This window comes from Pelophylax lessonae, assembly GCF_965119305.1.
Source record: "Pelophylax lessonae genome assembly, chromosome: 1".
NCBI lineage: Eukaryota > Metazoa > Chordata > Amphibia > Anura > Ranidae > Pelophylax > Pelophylax lessonae.
This window is the reverse complement of record NC_138768.1, coordinates 32,755,367-32,768,471: the sequence shown is the minus strand read 5'-3', so window position 1 is coordinate 32,768,471 and position 13,105 is coordinate 32,755,367. Positions and strand designations below refer to the sequence as shown.

At 46.6% G+C, this 13,105-nt stretch overlaps 1 protein-coding gene across 1 annotated transcript in view; it reads left to right on the top strand.

The window, feature by feature from the left end:
- Positions 1 to 13,105, top strand: part of LOC309554636 (phospholipid-transporting ATPase ID-like) — a 194,272-nt gene that overhangs the window by 167,442 nt on the left and 13,725 nt on the right. The window contains exons 21-23 of the mRNA XM_082256354.1: positions 2,550 to 2,706; positions 2,958 to 3,141; positions 6,362 to 6,585. Coding sequence (XP_082112480.1) covers positions 2,550 to 2,706; positions 2,958 to 3,141; positions 6,362 to 6,585 — 565 coding nt within the window. The remainder of the gene's footprint in view (positions 1 to 2,549; positions 2,707 to 2,957; positions 3,142 to 6,361; positions 6,586 to 13,105) is intronic.

Below are 13,105 nucleotides of genomic sequence, written 5' to 3'. Positions count from 1 at the left end.
AGTGTATAAACTTTATTGGTACAGAATTTATTGTAGTATAAATATACACACTGTATGCAAAAAGAGCCAATGTGGCTTCCACAGTAAGAATAATTATTTTTCACTTATACAGTATTATTTATTTAATCCCCCCCCCCTATTTATTTATGTTTCTGCTTATGTTTCTTCTTTCTTCCCATTATTTTTTTCTGTATGTTTTTTTTTTTTAATTGAATAATAAAATAGCCCCCCCCCCCCCAAAAAAAAAGAGAAAAATGCAACACGTTCTTGAATTTAAAAATACCACTCTGGTACATTGTTGTCTCTCTGCTCTGCATCCCCATACTTTTGTATGGGGAGTGCACACTGTTCACATCCTAAAGGGTAGCTGGGACAGAGCTTCTGTTCTGGTGGGAGGAGCAGAGGAGTGATCCAGTGCAAGGGCTAAGGCAACATTACTGAAATAAAGCTACCAATCTTTGTCCTGGTAGGAGTTGCAAGGGCATGACCCAAAGCAAGGGCTTAGGGAACATAGCTGAAATGGAGCTACCAATCACTGTCCTGGTGGGAACTGGAAGAGCATGGCCCAAAGCAAGGGCTTAGGGAACATAGCTGAAATGGAGCTACCAATCACTGTCCTGGTGGGAACTGGAAGAGCATGGCCCAAAGCAAGGGCTAAGGGAGCATAGCTGAGATGGAGCTATTGCCCTGGTGGAGGAGCAGAGGAGTGATCCAGTGCAAGAGTTAAGGAAGCATAAATGGAATGGAGCTGCCAATCACTGACCTGGTGGGAGGTGCAGGGCTTGGCCCAAATCAAGGGCTAAGGGAGCGTAGATGGAATGGAGCTACCAATTACTGTCCTGGTGGGTGCTGCAAGGGCATGGCCCAAAGCAAGGGCTAAGGGAGTATAGCTGGAATGAAGCTACCAATCACTGTCCTTGTGGGAGGTGCAGGGCTTGGCCCAAATCAAGGTCTAAGGGAGCGTAGATGGAATGGAGCTACCAATTACTGTTCTGGTGGGAGGAGCAAGGGCATGGCCCAAAGTAAGGGCCAAGGGAGCATAGCTGGAATGGAGCTACCAATCATTGTCCTGGTGGCCCAAATCAAAGGCAAAGGGAGCATAGCTGGAATGGAGCTACCAATTACTGTCCTGGTGGGAGGAGCAGGGCATGGCCCAAAGCAAGGGCTAAGGGAGCATAACTGAAATGGAGCTACTGTCCTGGTGGGAGGAGCAGAGGATTGATCCAGTGCAAGAGTTAAGGAAGCATAGCTGGAATGGAGCTCCCAATCACTGACCTAGTGGGAGGTGCAGGGCTTGGCCCAAATCAAGGGCTAAGGGAGCGTAGATGGAATGGAGCTACCAATTACTGTCCTGGTGGGTGCTGCAAGGGCATGGCCCAAAGCAAGGGCTAAGGGAGTATAGCTGGAATTAAGCTACCAATCACTGTCCTTGTGGGAGGTGTAGGGCTTGGCCCAAATCAAGGTCTAAGGGAGCGTAGATGGAATGGAGCTACCAATTACTGTTCTGGTGGGAGGAGCAAGGGCATGGCCCAAAGTAAGGGCCAAGGGAGCATAGCTGAAATGGAGCTACCAATCATTGTCCTGGTGGCCCAAATCAAAGGCAAAGGGAGCATAGCTGGAATGGAGCTACCAATTACTGTCCTGGTGGGAGGAGCAGGGCATGGCCCAAAGCAAGGGCTAAGGGAGCATAGCTGAAATGGAGCTACTGTCCTGGTGGGAGGAGCAGAGGATTGATCCAGTGCAAGAGTTAAGGAAGCATAGCTGGAATGGAGCTCCCAATCACTGACCTGGTGGGAGGTGCAGGGCTTGGCCCAAATCAAGGGCTAAGGGAGCATAGATGGAATGGAGCTTCCAATTATTGTCCTGGTGGGTGCTGCAAGGGCATGGCCCAAAGCAAGGGCTAAGGGAGCATAGCTGGAATGAAGCTACCAATCACTGTCCTGGTGGGAGGTGCAGGGCTTGGCCCAAATCAAGGTCTAAGGGAGCGTAGATGGAATGGAGCTACCAATTACTGTACTGGTAGGAGGTGCAAGGGCATGGCCCAAAGCAAGGGCTAAGGGAGCCTAGCTGGAATGGAGCTACCAATCACTGTTCTGGTGGCCCAAATCAAGGGCAAAGGGAGCATAGCTGGAATGGAGCTACCAATTACTGTCCTGGTGAGAGGAGCAGGGCATGGCCCAAAGCAAGGTCTAAGGGAGCATAGCTGGAATGGAGCTACCAATCACTTTCCTGGTGGGAGGAGCAGAGGAGTGATCCAGTGCAAGGACTAAGGGAGCATAGCTGGAATGGAGCTACCAATCACTGTCCTGGTGGGAGGTGCAGGGCATGGCTCAAAGCAAGGGCTAAGGGAGCATAGTCTTTGCTAAGAACTAAAACTGACTGAGGGAACATGGAAGAAGCGGGAAGGGTCTAGCTAGGAGGAAAGGAGAGAGGGAGATACAAAAATTACATAAGTAAGCAAGTTCTGGCCCAAAACCATGCCTAGGGGCCTCCACAAATCAATTTTATAACCTCTAGGAGGTGACCGGTGCTATAACATGTCTCTCCAGGTCCGCTCGGAGGAAGATGAACCCGGACACCTTCCTGGACAGCTATGACATGAACGTTCACATAAAGAAAGGATGGAAGAAGAAGACTCAGGTCATACCGGATGATGAGCTGAAGGGAGACGACACGTATGGGATTATCATTAATGGGCACAGCCTGGTAAGTGGAGGCCAGAGCTGGCGGCCATATTATGCCAGTCATTAGTGAGCACCGAATGCCTTCGCAAAGCCATATATCATTGGAACTAAAATGTGGTACAAAATGAAAAGTCAACCTATATGCTCTATCATGGGGCTGGTGCTTTAGAAGAAAACATTTTGGACCAGCACATTACCTTCCCCCCTCCCTTTCCTCATTTATGTGCCTTGATCCCTTCAGATCCTGACCAGTCTCACGGTCTTGTCTCACAGGCCTACGCTCTAGAGGAGAAGATGGAGGTGGAGCTGTTGAGGACGGCGTGCATGTGTCAGGCCGTGATTTGCTGCCGGGTCACCCCTCTCCAGAAGGCCCAGGTGGTCCAGCTAGTGAAGAAGTACAAGAAGGCCATTACCTTGGCCATTGGAGATGGCGCTAATGACGTCAGTATGATTAAAAGTATGTCCGAGGAAAAATGTCTGCTGGGATGTGTGTGTGTGTGGGGGGGGGGGGGGGGGCATCAGGGCTCACAATGTATACTGGGACTTCACAATTTTTGGGAGTTGGGTATTATGGGAAGGGTTAAATACTCTGATGACTTTATATTGCTGTGCTCTTAATTGGGAAATTTCTTCTGACTTCCTGTCTATTGGATGGAAGTGGAAGAAAATACCTCTTCTTCCTGTCTATTGGATGGAAGTGAGGGAACATACCCCTGCTCCCTGTCTATTGAATGGAAGTGAGGGAAAATACCCCTCCTTCCTGTCTATTGAATGGCAGTGGGAGAACATACCCCTGCTCCCTGTCTATTGGATGGAAGTGAGGAAACATACCCCTGCTCCCTGTCTATTGGATGGAAGGGGGTGATACCCCTTCTTCCTGTCTATTGGATGGAAGTGAGGGAAAATACCCCTGCTTTCTGTCTATTGGATGGAAGTGTGGGAAAATACCCCTGCTTCTTGTCTATTGGATGGAAGAGGGTGATACCCCTTCTTCCTGTCTATTGGATGGAAGTGAGGGAAAATACCCCTGCTTCCTGTCTTTTGGATGGAAGTGTGGGAACATACCCCTGCTTCCTGTCTTTTGGATGGAAGTGTGGGAACATACCCCTCCTTCCTGTCTATAGAATGGCAGTGAGAGAACATACCCCTGCTTCCTGTCTACTGGATAGAAGTGAGGGAAAATACCCCTGCTTTCTGTCTATTGGATGGAAGTGTGAGAAAATACCCCTGCTTTCTGTCTATTGGATAGAAGTGTGGGAAAATACCCCTGCTTCCTATCTATTGGATAGAAGTGAGGGAACATACCCCTGCCTCCTATCTATTGGATGGCAGTAAGGGAAAATACCCCTGCTTTCTGTCTATTGGATGAAATTGAGGGAGAACACCCCTGCTTCCTGTCTATTGGATGGAAGTGAGGTAACATAACCCTGCTTCCTGTCTATTTGACAGTCATAAGACAGAACAGGACATTCTGTCTTTTGGACAGGAATCAGACAGAACAGGAAGTGAGGGAAAACCGCCCTACTTGCTGTCTATTGGACACGTATTTAGCAGAATAAGAAGGGAGGGAAAATCTCCCTACTTCCTGTCAATTGGATGGGCATCGGAAGGAACAGGAAGTGGGGGAAAATTTCCCTACTTCCTGTCTGCTGGATGGGAGTTTTAAGAATAAGAAGGCGAGGGAAAATCATCCAGATTCCTGTCTTTTGAACAAGCATTAGACAGACCAGGAAGTAGGGGAAATCTTCCCACTTCCTGTGTATTGAATGGGAACAGGAACTGGACAGAATGGAAACTGAGGGCAAATCTTCCCACTTCCTGTCTATTTGACAAGCATCAGAGGAAATGGGGAGTGAAGGCAAATCTCCACTTTTCTTTGTATTTGATGGGTGTCAGAACAAACGTGATCAGAACGTGAGAAGACAATCTCCCTACTTCCTGTCTGCTGTCAGAAAGAACTGTAAATGAGGTGAAGTAACACTAATTTCTAGGAAAACCAGGAACATTTTGTATTCCTGTTTGTGCCACCCTCAAGGAAATTCTTCCTCTTCCTGTAACGGGTGTCAGACAGAAGAAGACAATACAAAATCTCCTCAATGCGAACATAGACAGCATTAAAAACCTGAAATTCAGATCTTCTCCTGCTGTGTCCAAAAAAAGGAATAAGCCTTTTGTGGATCTGCCTTTGGTCCGACATGTGATGTCAGTGGTGCAGAGAAGGACGCCACATAGTGATGTGATTCCATTCTCTGTCTCAGGGTAAAGGGGAGCCAGGGGAGGCAGTGGGTGGGTCTGTGACACCCTGTGGGCGGGCCCATGATGCCCTTGCAGGAAGTAGGTTGAGTGATGCTAGATGTCATGTAGACTGGGAGGAGGGCCAGGCAGATGGAAAATGTGGAGTATTCTGACTCCAATTGTTGTAATAGTGACTTTTCCCTTGCTGAGACGTATTCCTGGCCTGTGTAAGCAGATATAATAACCACGGACAATCATTATCAGATAGCAGAACTCACCAGACACCATTCCTTTCCATCCACATAGGTTTTATTGCAAGCAGTAGGGATAGCAGACAACAAAATATGGCAGATGATTGAACGATGGTATCTGCAGGTCAAAACATGGTAATGTGTTCCCTGATGTGAGCAGATTGTATGAAGGCCTAGACACATGTGGCTATCTCTATCCCCACAAGCATGAAGAAGCAGGAACAGGAAATACATCATAAATGGGAGGGGACAGGAAGGAACATCATAAATGGGAGGGGACAGGAATGAACATCATAAATGGGAGAGGACAGGAAGGAACATCATAAATGGGAGGGGACAGGAAGGAACATCATAAATGAGAGAGGACAGGAAGGAACATCATAAATGGGAGGGGACAGGAAGGAACATCATAAATGGGAGGGGACAGGAAGGAACATCATAAATGGGAGAGGACAGGAAGGAACATCATAAATGGGAGAGGACAGGAAGGAACATCATAAATGGGAGAGGACAGGAAGGAACATTATAAATGGGAGGGGACAGGAAGGAACACAGAAGAGAAAGGCAAGTGCAACAACTGAAAAAACCACAAGATGGCAGTATAATGACCAAATATATAAAAGTCAAATAACAATGGCTTATGAAAATTAACTATATAAATTCTCACAACATGTGTAACAGCACATAGTGCAGTAGAGGACTTGTCACCTGCCCAATGACGAGAGTCCATGCTGCTACTTTTGAAGCTTTTTTTCTTTATTTAAAAATCAAATGGATTTAAGCTATATAAAGTTTCTTAACCGAAAAAACAAACGTAATATAATGCAGCCTACCAGTCCTTAGATGTGGTGGCTGCATTCGTTTTCCTTTTTTTTTTTAGCCTTTTGTCCCTTCATTTTTACCTGGAGATCCTGCCAGAAACACACTTCCTGTCCACGGGTGACAACACTCACTCACTGTACTGTATAAGGACAACTGAAAAAGAGAGGACTATGAAACCACGCCCCCTCTCCCATCCTCCATCCATGACATAGTGGGACGTGGTTCTGTAGTCCTCAGAGAACAATGTCAGCCAGCGTAGGTGGTCAGCATAGAGGCCAGACTAATACAGCGGGGTCTGTGACACGAGGGTTGTATTTGCTGTTCCATATTTACATACAGAGTTGTTCATGTCTGACCTTTCCTCCACAGCCGCTCACATCGGGGTGGGCATCAGCGGGCAGGAGGGTATGCAGGCCGTGCTGTCCAGTGACTTCTCCTTTGCCCAGTTTCGGTACCTGCAGCGCCTCCTCCTGGTACACGGCCGCTGGTCCTACAACCGCATGTGCCAGTTCCTCCGCTATTTCTTCTACAAGAACTTCACCTTCACCCTGGTCCATTTCTGGTACGGATACTTCTGCGGCTTCTCTGCTCAGGTGAGGCGAATGACTGCTTTCCCAATAGGACGGCCGTATGTCTGAACCCCATTCAAGCAGCTAAATGCACAGGAGAAATATACACTATATTGTCAAAAGTATTGGGACACCTGCCTTTACACGCACCTGAACTTTAATGGCATCCCAGTCTTAGTCTGTAGGGTTCAATATTGAGTTGGCCCACTCTTTGCAGCTATAACAGCTTCAACTCTTCTGGGAAGGCTGTCCACAAGGTTTAGGAGAGTGTCTATGGGAATATTTGACCATTCTTCCAGAAGAGCATTTGTGATGTCAGGCACTGATGTTGGACGAGAAGGCCTGGCTCGCAGTCTGCAATTCACCTCAAAGGTGTTCTATCAGGTTGAGGTCAGGACTCTGTGCAGGCCAGTTAAGTTCCTCCTGGGGTTGGTTCTTCAGGGGTTAGGCTTGGCCCCTTAGTTCCAATGAAGGGACCTCTTAAGACGTAGGCATACCAAGGCATTTGGGACAATTTTATGTTCCCAACTTTGTGGGAACAGTTTGGGGATCGCCTCTTCCTGTTCCAACATGATTGCACACCAGTGCACAAAGCAAGGTCCATAAAGACATGGACGAGCGAGTTTGGAGTGGAGGAACTTGACTGGCCTGCACAGAGTCCTGATTTAAACCCAATAGAACACCTTAGGGATGAATTGCAGTGGAGATTGTGTAACAGGCCTTCTCGTCCAACATCAGTGCCTGACACATCACTTCTATGTTCTTAGTTGTCATTCCTCGGCTACTGTATCTGAGGATGCAGCTAATCAAGCACAATCTGTGCTTGATTTGCAGCAGAGGAGACATCGGGGGTCTAATAAACCCTGGATGTCTCCATGAAGAAGAACTGTCATTTGCCCAATGCTATGACATAGGGGGCTTGTTAGCCCACTTGTGACAGCAATAAAGTAATATTGGAAAAAAATTTACAAAAGTGTAAAAAAAAAAATAAAAAATTAAAATAATGATGATGGAGAAGATGAAGGCAGGGGATTATAAACTTCAGAGATAAATCAGCAAGACAAAACCATTTCCTCTTTACTACTACACTGATATCAGTTTTTTCTTTATCATACATCACGGGACACAGAGCAGCCATATTCATTACTATCTGGGTTATACGCCCCCTATAGATGAATGGACACTGGCAACCGACAGGACAAGAAGTCCCCCTCTATATAGCCCCTCCCATACAGGAAGTCCCCCTCTATATAACCCCTCCCATACAGGAAGTACCTCCGTTTTTTGCCAGTGTCTTAGAGGTGCTGATCAGGTTTGGAGAAGCTCTCCAGATTTTTATTTTTTTAAAGAAGAAGAAAAAAGATTGTGCAATAACCCCGGTTACATAGGTAGTCAGGTTGAAAAAAGACACAAGTCCATTCGGCTCAACCAATAAAAAATGGAAAGAGGAAATGTGATAGACCCCCCATTACCTGAGGCCCCCCCTGTTTTAGTTCAGGATTGGGCAGAGGATGTGGAAGAAGTAGCTGTAAATGGCTTAGAAGAAGGCCAAGCAGAGGATTCCACTTCTGGGGAGTCAGGGTCTGAGGAGCCATTCTGGGCCCCTCAGTCCCAGAGATTATTAAGATTTTACCCCCTTCCTGACCAGGGCCTATTTTGCGATTCGGCACTGCGTGATTTTAACGGACAATTGTGCGGTCGTGCGACGCTGTACCCAAATGAAATTGACGTCCTTTTTTTCCCACAAACAGAGCTTTCTTTTGGTGGTATTTGATCACCTGTGCGATTTTTTGATCATGCGCTATAAACAAAAAAAGAGCGTCAATTTTGCAAAAATAACAATATTTTTCACATTTTTTATATGAAATTCCCCCCCAAAAAAATGTAAAAATCTAAATTTTTTAACATTTTAGGCCAATTTGTTTTCTGCTACATACATTTGGTAAAAAAAAAAAATCGCAATAAGCGTATTTTGATTGGTTTGCGCAAAAGTTATCGCGTTTACTAACAAAGGGAAAGATTTTTGTCATTTTTATTGTTTTTTTTTTTTTTAACGAGTAATGGCGGCAATCTGCAATTTTTTTTTTGCAGGACTGCGACATTGCGGCGGACAGATCGGACCCTTGACTGACATTTTTGACACTTTTGGGGTTACCAGTGACATTACTACAGTAATCAGTGCTATACATATGCACTGTTACTGTAAAAATGACACTGGCAGGGAAGGGGTTAACTTTATTGGTGATGCAGGGGTTAAGTGTGTCCCTAGGGGCGTGCTTCTAACTGTCAAGGGGCGTGGCTTGTGATATAACCACAGAGACATACGATCCTACATAGCAGGATTGTATGATCTCTGCAGTTAGATCAGGGAGAATGACAGGCGGCTTTGTTTACATCAGCTGCCTGCCTTTCTCCCTCTCCACGGGGAGATCGCGAGTGACCGGCGGACATCGGGTCCGCTGGTCACACGCGCGGACTTGTTAGGGAACGAGCGGGGGCAGGAGCGCGCCTCCTGCGGCGCGCGCTTGCCACCGGCAGCGCGCGCTCGCCCCCTAGAGGCTCACAGGCTAGCGACGTAGTCCTACGTCACTTTGCCTGTACGGGGCTGACCGCCGCAGTAAATAGTCGTTTCGCGGTCGGCAAGCGGTTAATTCAGTCTCTCACTGAAATGGTCCGGTCTGGATTTAAATGCCCTCCTTTAGAGATTTCTGAAGTCTCTTTTTCCTCTCTAGGCTCATTGCGCCCTCCTCAAAGTCCTCAGGCTTTTCTCTTAGATCCACTCTTGGAGCAGGTAATGTATGCTGATTGGGATCATCCTGATAGGATTTTTGTTCCTCCCAAAAGATTTTCTTTTTTGTATCCTATGAAGGAAGAGTTCATAAGAAAATGGAGTGTACCTACTGTGGATGCGTCCATTTCTTCTGTAAACAGAAATGTAACCAGTCCTGTAGATATTCCCCAGGTTTTTAAAGATCCAGCTGATAAGAAATTGGAAACTTTGCCGGTGTAACGTTAAAAAACCATACCCCGTGGAGAAACCATACCCTCGTCACTTCCGGGCTGAAACAGCTGAGCAGCGCAGCAGTGCGCATGCTCAGAGCCCCGGATACGTGATTGAACATTAAAGAATTAGACAAGTGCGCATGCTCGGTGGGCATGAAATTCTCACGGCACTGTGTCTAATGTTATACTTGTGGCGCTTACATTAAAACAGCTCATCTGAAACGTAAATCATCTCCGCTCTTCGCCCTGTCACTGCCCTCATCTCCGGTAATAAATATAAAAGCGGTGGCGGGTGTATGAGATGTAAATGTGACGGCGATCGCGGCTCCGTGATCCACTTTTATATTTATTACCGGAGATGAGGGCAGTGACAGGGCGAAGAGCGGAGATGATTTATGTTTCAGATGAGCTGTTTTAATGTAAGCGCCGCAAGTGTAACTACCGTGAGAAATCCATACCCTCCGTAGCGGAACCGGAAGTGACGAGGGTATGGTTTTCTCACGGGTATGGATTTTTCACGGAACACCGGGTCTGCAAAACAACCGGCAGTAGCGGCTATAGAAGTTTGTCAGTCTTTGTAAGACCGTATTAAACGAGTTTCCAGTAGTGCTCCTTCTCAAGGAGAGTCTGCTGAAGATTTGGCAGATCTAACTTTGTGTTTTGCAATGGATGCTCTTAAAGTGGAGTTCCACCCGAAAATGAAAGTTCGTTCCATCTTCTTGGTCTCGGTCACCTGAAAAACAAATGGATAATCGCAATTTTTTATTTTTTTTTACTTACCTTGTTTAGAAGATAATATACTTACCTTACTTCCTCTTCCTCCCCTCGGCGGCCACGGCGATTCGTCACTTCCTGGCTTTGCAATGATTCCTGGGAGCTGAACGTCATCGCTCCCAGGAATCAATGAGCCTGCACCGGCCCCAACGTCAGTTCCGGTGCAGGCGCCGTCATACCTTGCTAAACAGCTTCTGGGCATGCCCAGAAGCTGTGCAGGGATGACGCTGCAGACCCGGAAGTGACGGTGGGGCCGGCGCAGTGCATCGTGGGACTGAAGAGGACGGAAGAGGACACAGAAGAGGATCGCGCTGGCTTCAAGCTGCCCACACCTGAGATGGCAGCGTGTAAGATTCTGGTACCTCTGGTACCCTTATTTTCCACTTTTCTTTCAAATATGCGTCCCACCTTTCTAATTAGGTGGTACGCATACACCTTTAAGACGGATGACGTCATCGCCGAGCGCCGCAGAGCGGCTATTTCAACCGCCGGCGTTCTCTCTCACATCGTTCGTTCAACCTGCCGTGTGTCCACATGCTTACAAGCTTACCTTGCTACCGGAACCTCCAGCTATTCCCTTTTACTTGGAAACAGACCGGAACCTCGCTACCGATCCCTGTATCTCGCTACTGGATCACTCCCTTACTACTGGACCCTTCTACTACTAACCTTACTAGTGATAAGTACCCCACAGGGGAATCCTCCATAACCTTACTTACACTATCTACCTCTGCACATAAGGACTGTTACTATCTATGCATACTAATTCTATCATCTGCACTGTTACATAGATTGCTAGCTCTTGAGTCTACTACCATCTATCCTTGCACTGGGTTAGTCTATCCTGTATTTGTCATCTGCTGTCCTTACCACCTGTTACCATACTCGATTACTAACCTATCTGCATTCTACCTAATACCATCTAATACTCTCCTGAACATTTCTATCAAGTGCTTGCCATCTCTGTCACTGTTCACACCTGTCCCTTCAGCACATCATCTTCATACTGTTATATACATCCTATCACTCCAGGAACATCTTATTGAGTGTGTATATCTGTATGCTGAAGCTGACAAGCCCACAGTGATGAGTCTGGAGAGTTGGATCTGGTTATTCAACACATCTCTACATGACTACTGAGTGGAGATTCTGCAGCTGCAAATCCAGCCTACTACAAAAACGCAGGAGCGTTACACAGCGCTGGACAAGACATTTTCAAGGAAAGTATTTCTTCTTGCAGGTAAGTGCAACCCAGGACAGATCAGAGGCTAGCCATTGTGGAATGCACTAGCCCTGACTGTCCCGGGGGTATTTTTATGTATTTTTTTGTTTTTTAGGTGGAACTCCGCTTTAAGGACTCCATACAGAAGATGTCACGGTTTACTCTTTTGTTAATTCATATGCGCAAAATCCTGTGGCTAAAAAGCTGGTCTTCGGAATTACCGTGTAAAAAATTGCTGACTGGTTTTCCCTTTCAGGGGGAGCGCCTATTTGATGACAATCTGGATAAATATATCCAAAAGATTTTGAGGGGGGGGCTGCTACCAGTTAAAAGGAGAAGTTAACGTCCTTCTTTTAAGGTATCTAACACTCAGAGTATCAGTACTTCTAATCCCAGGCAGTTTTGACGGCCACAGCCGTCTGGATCTACAGCCAAGCCTTCAGGTCAAGGGCAGAAGAAACCCCGGGCCCAGAGACCTACCAAACCTAGCTCTTAATCTACCTTGTGAAGGGACGCCCCCACTTAGTGGGGTGGGAGGAAGGCTGTTAAGGTTCTCAGAAGCCTGGGTGGAAATGATTTAGGACAACTGGGTTATTTCCACAACCTCACAGGGGTACAAACTAGAATTTTGGGTGTTTCCTCATCCTCGGTTTGTAAAGTCTAACATACCTGCAGATCCTCTAAAAAGATCCTTCTTTCTAGCGCTGGACCATCTAAGGTCTCAAGCAGTGATTACAGAGGTTCCGGACAGCAAGAACTTCAGTGGTTTTTATTCAAACCTTTTCGTAGTGCCCAAGCCAAACAGAGATGTGACTCATATTCTGGATCTCAAAGCTCTGAACCAGTTTTTAAACATTCACTCATTCCAAATAGTCAATTAGCTCAGTCTTGGCCTCTCTGCAAGGAGGAAAATTTCTAGCATCCATAGACATCAAGGATGCATACCTTCATGTGCCTATCTTTCAGGCCCATCAAAGGTTTTTGCGCTTTGCAGCGGAAGACCGTTATTTTCAGTTCACGGCTTTGCCCTTTGGGCTAGCCACGGCTCCACGAGTGTTCACAAACACCTTAGCTCCAGTATTGGCTACACTAAGGTCTCAAGGAATAGCAGTGGTAGTACACTTGGACGATCTATTACTTATAGACTGGTCGGCATCTACTCTAAGCCAGAATGTGTTCAGTTCTTAGAACATCTGGGTTGGATTCTGAACTTGGCAAAGTCAGCATTGCAGCCGCTTCAGAGTCTGGAGTATCTGGGTTTCCTTGTGGACACGGTACAGGCAAAGGCATTTTTGCTGCCAAGAAAGGTTGCAGCCCTGAAGGATCTGGTTCTGATAATAAGAGGGAAGAAGTATCCTTCTCTATGTCTTTGCATAAGGTTACTAGGGAAGATGGTGTCCTCATTCAAAGCAGTTCCTTATGCTCAATTCCATGCCAGACCTTTACAGAACAAAATTCTGTCAGCCTGGAGCAAAAAGATCCAGGCCCTATATTGTTGCATGTGTCTAGTACCGAGGGTATGTCAGAGTCTAAGATGATGGTTGG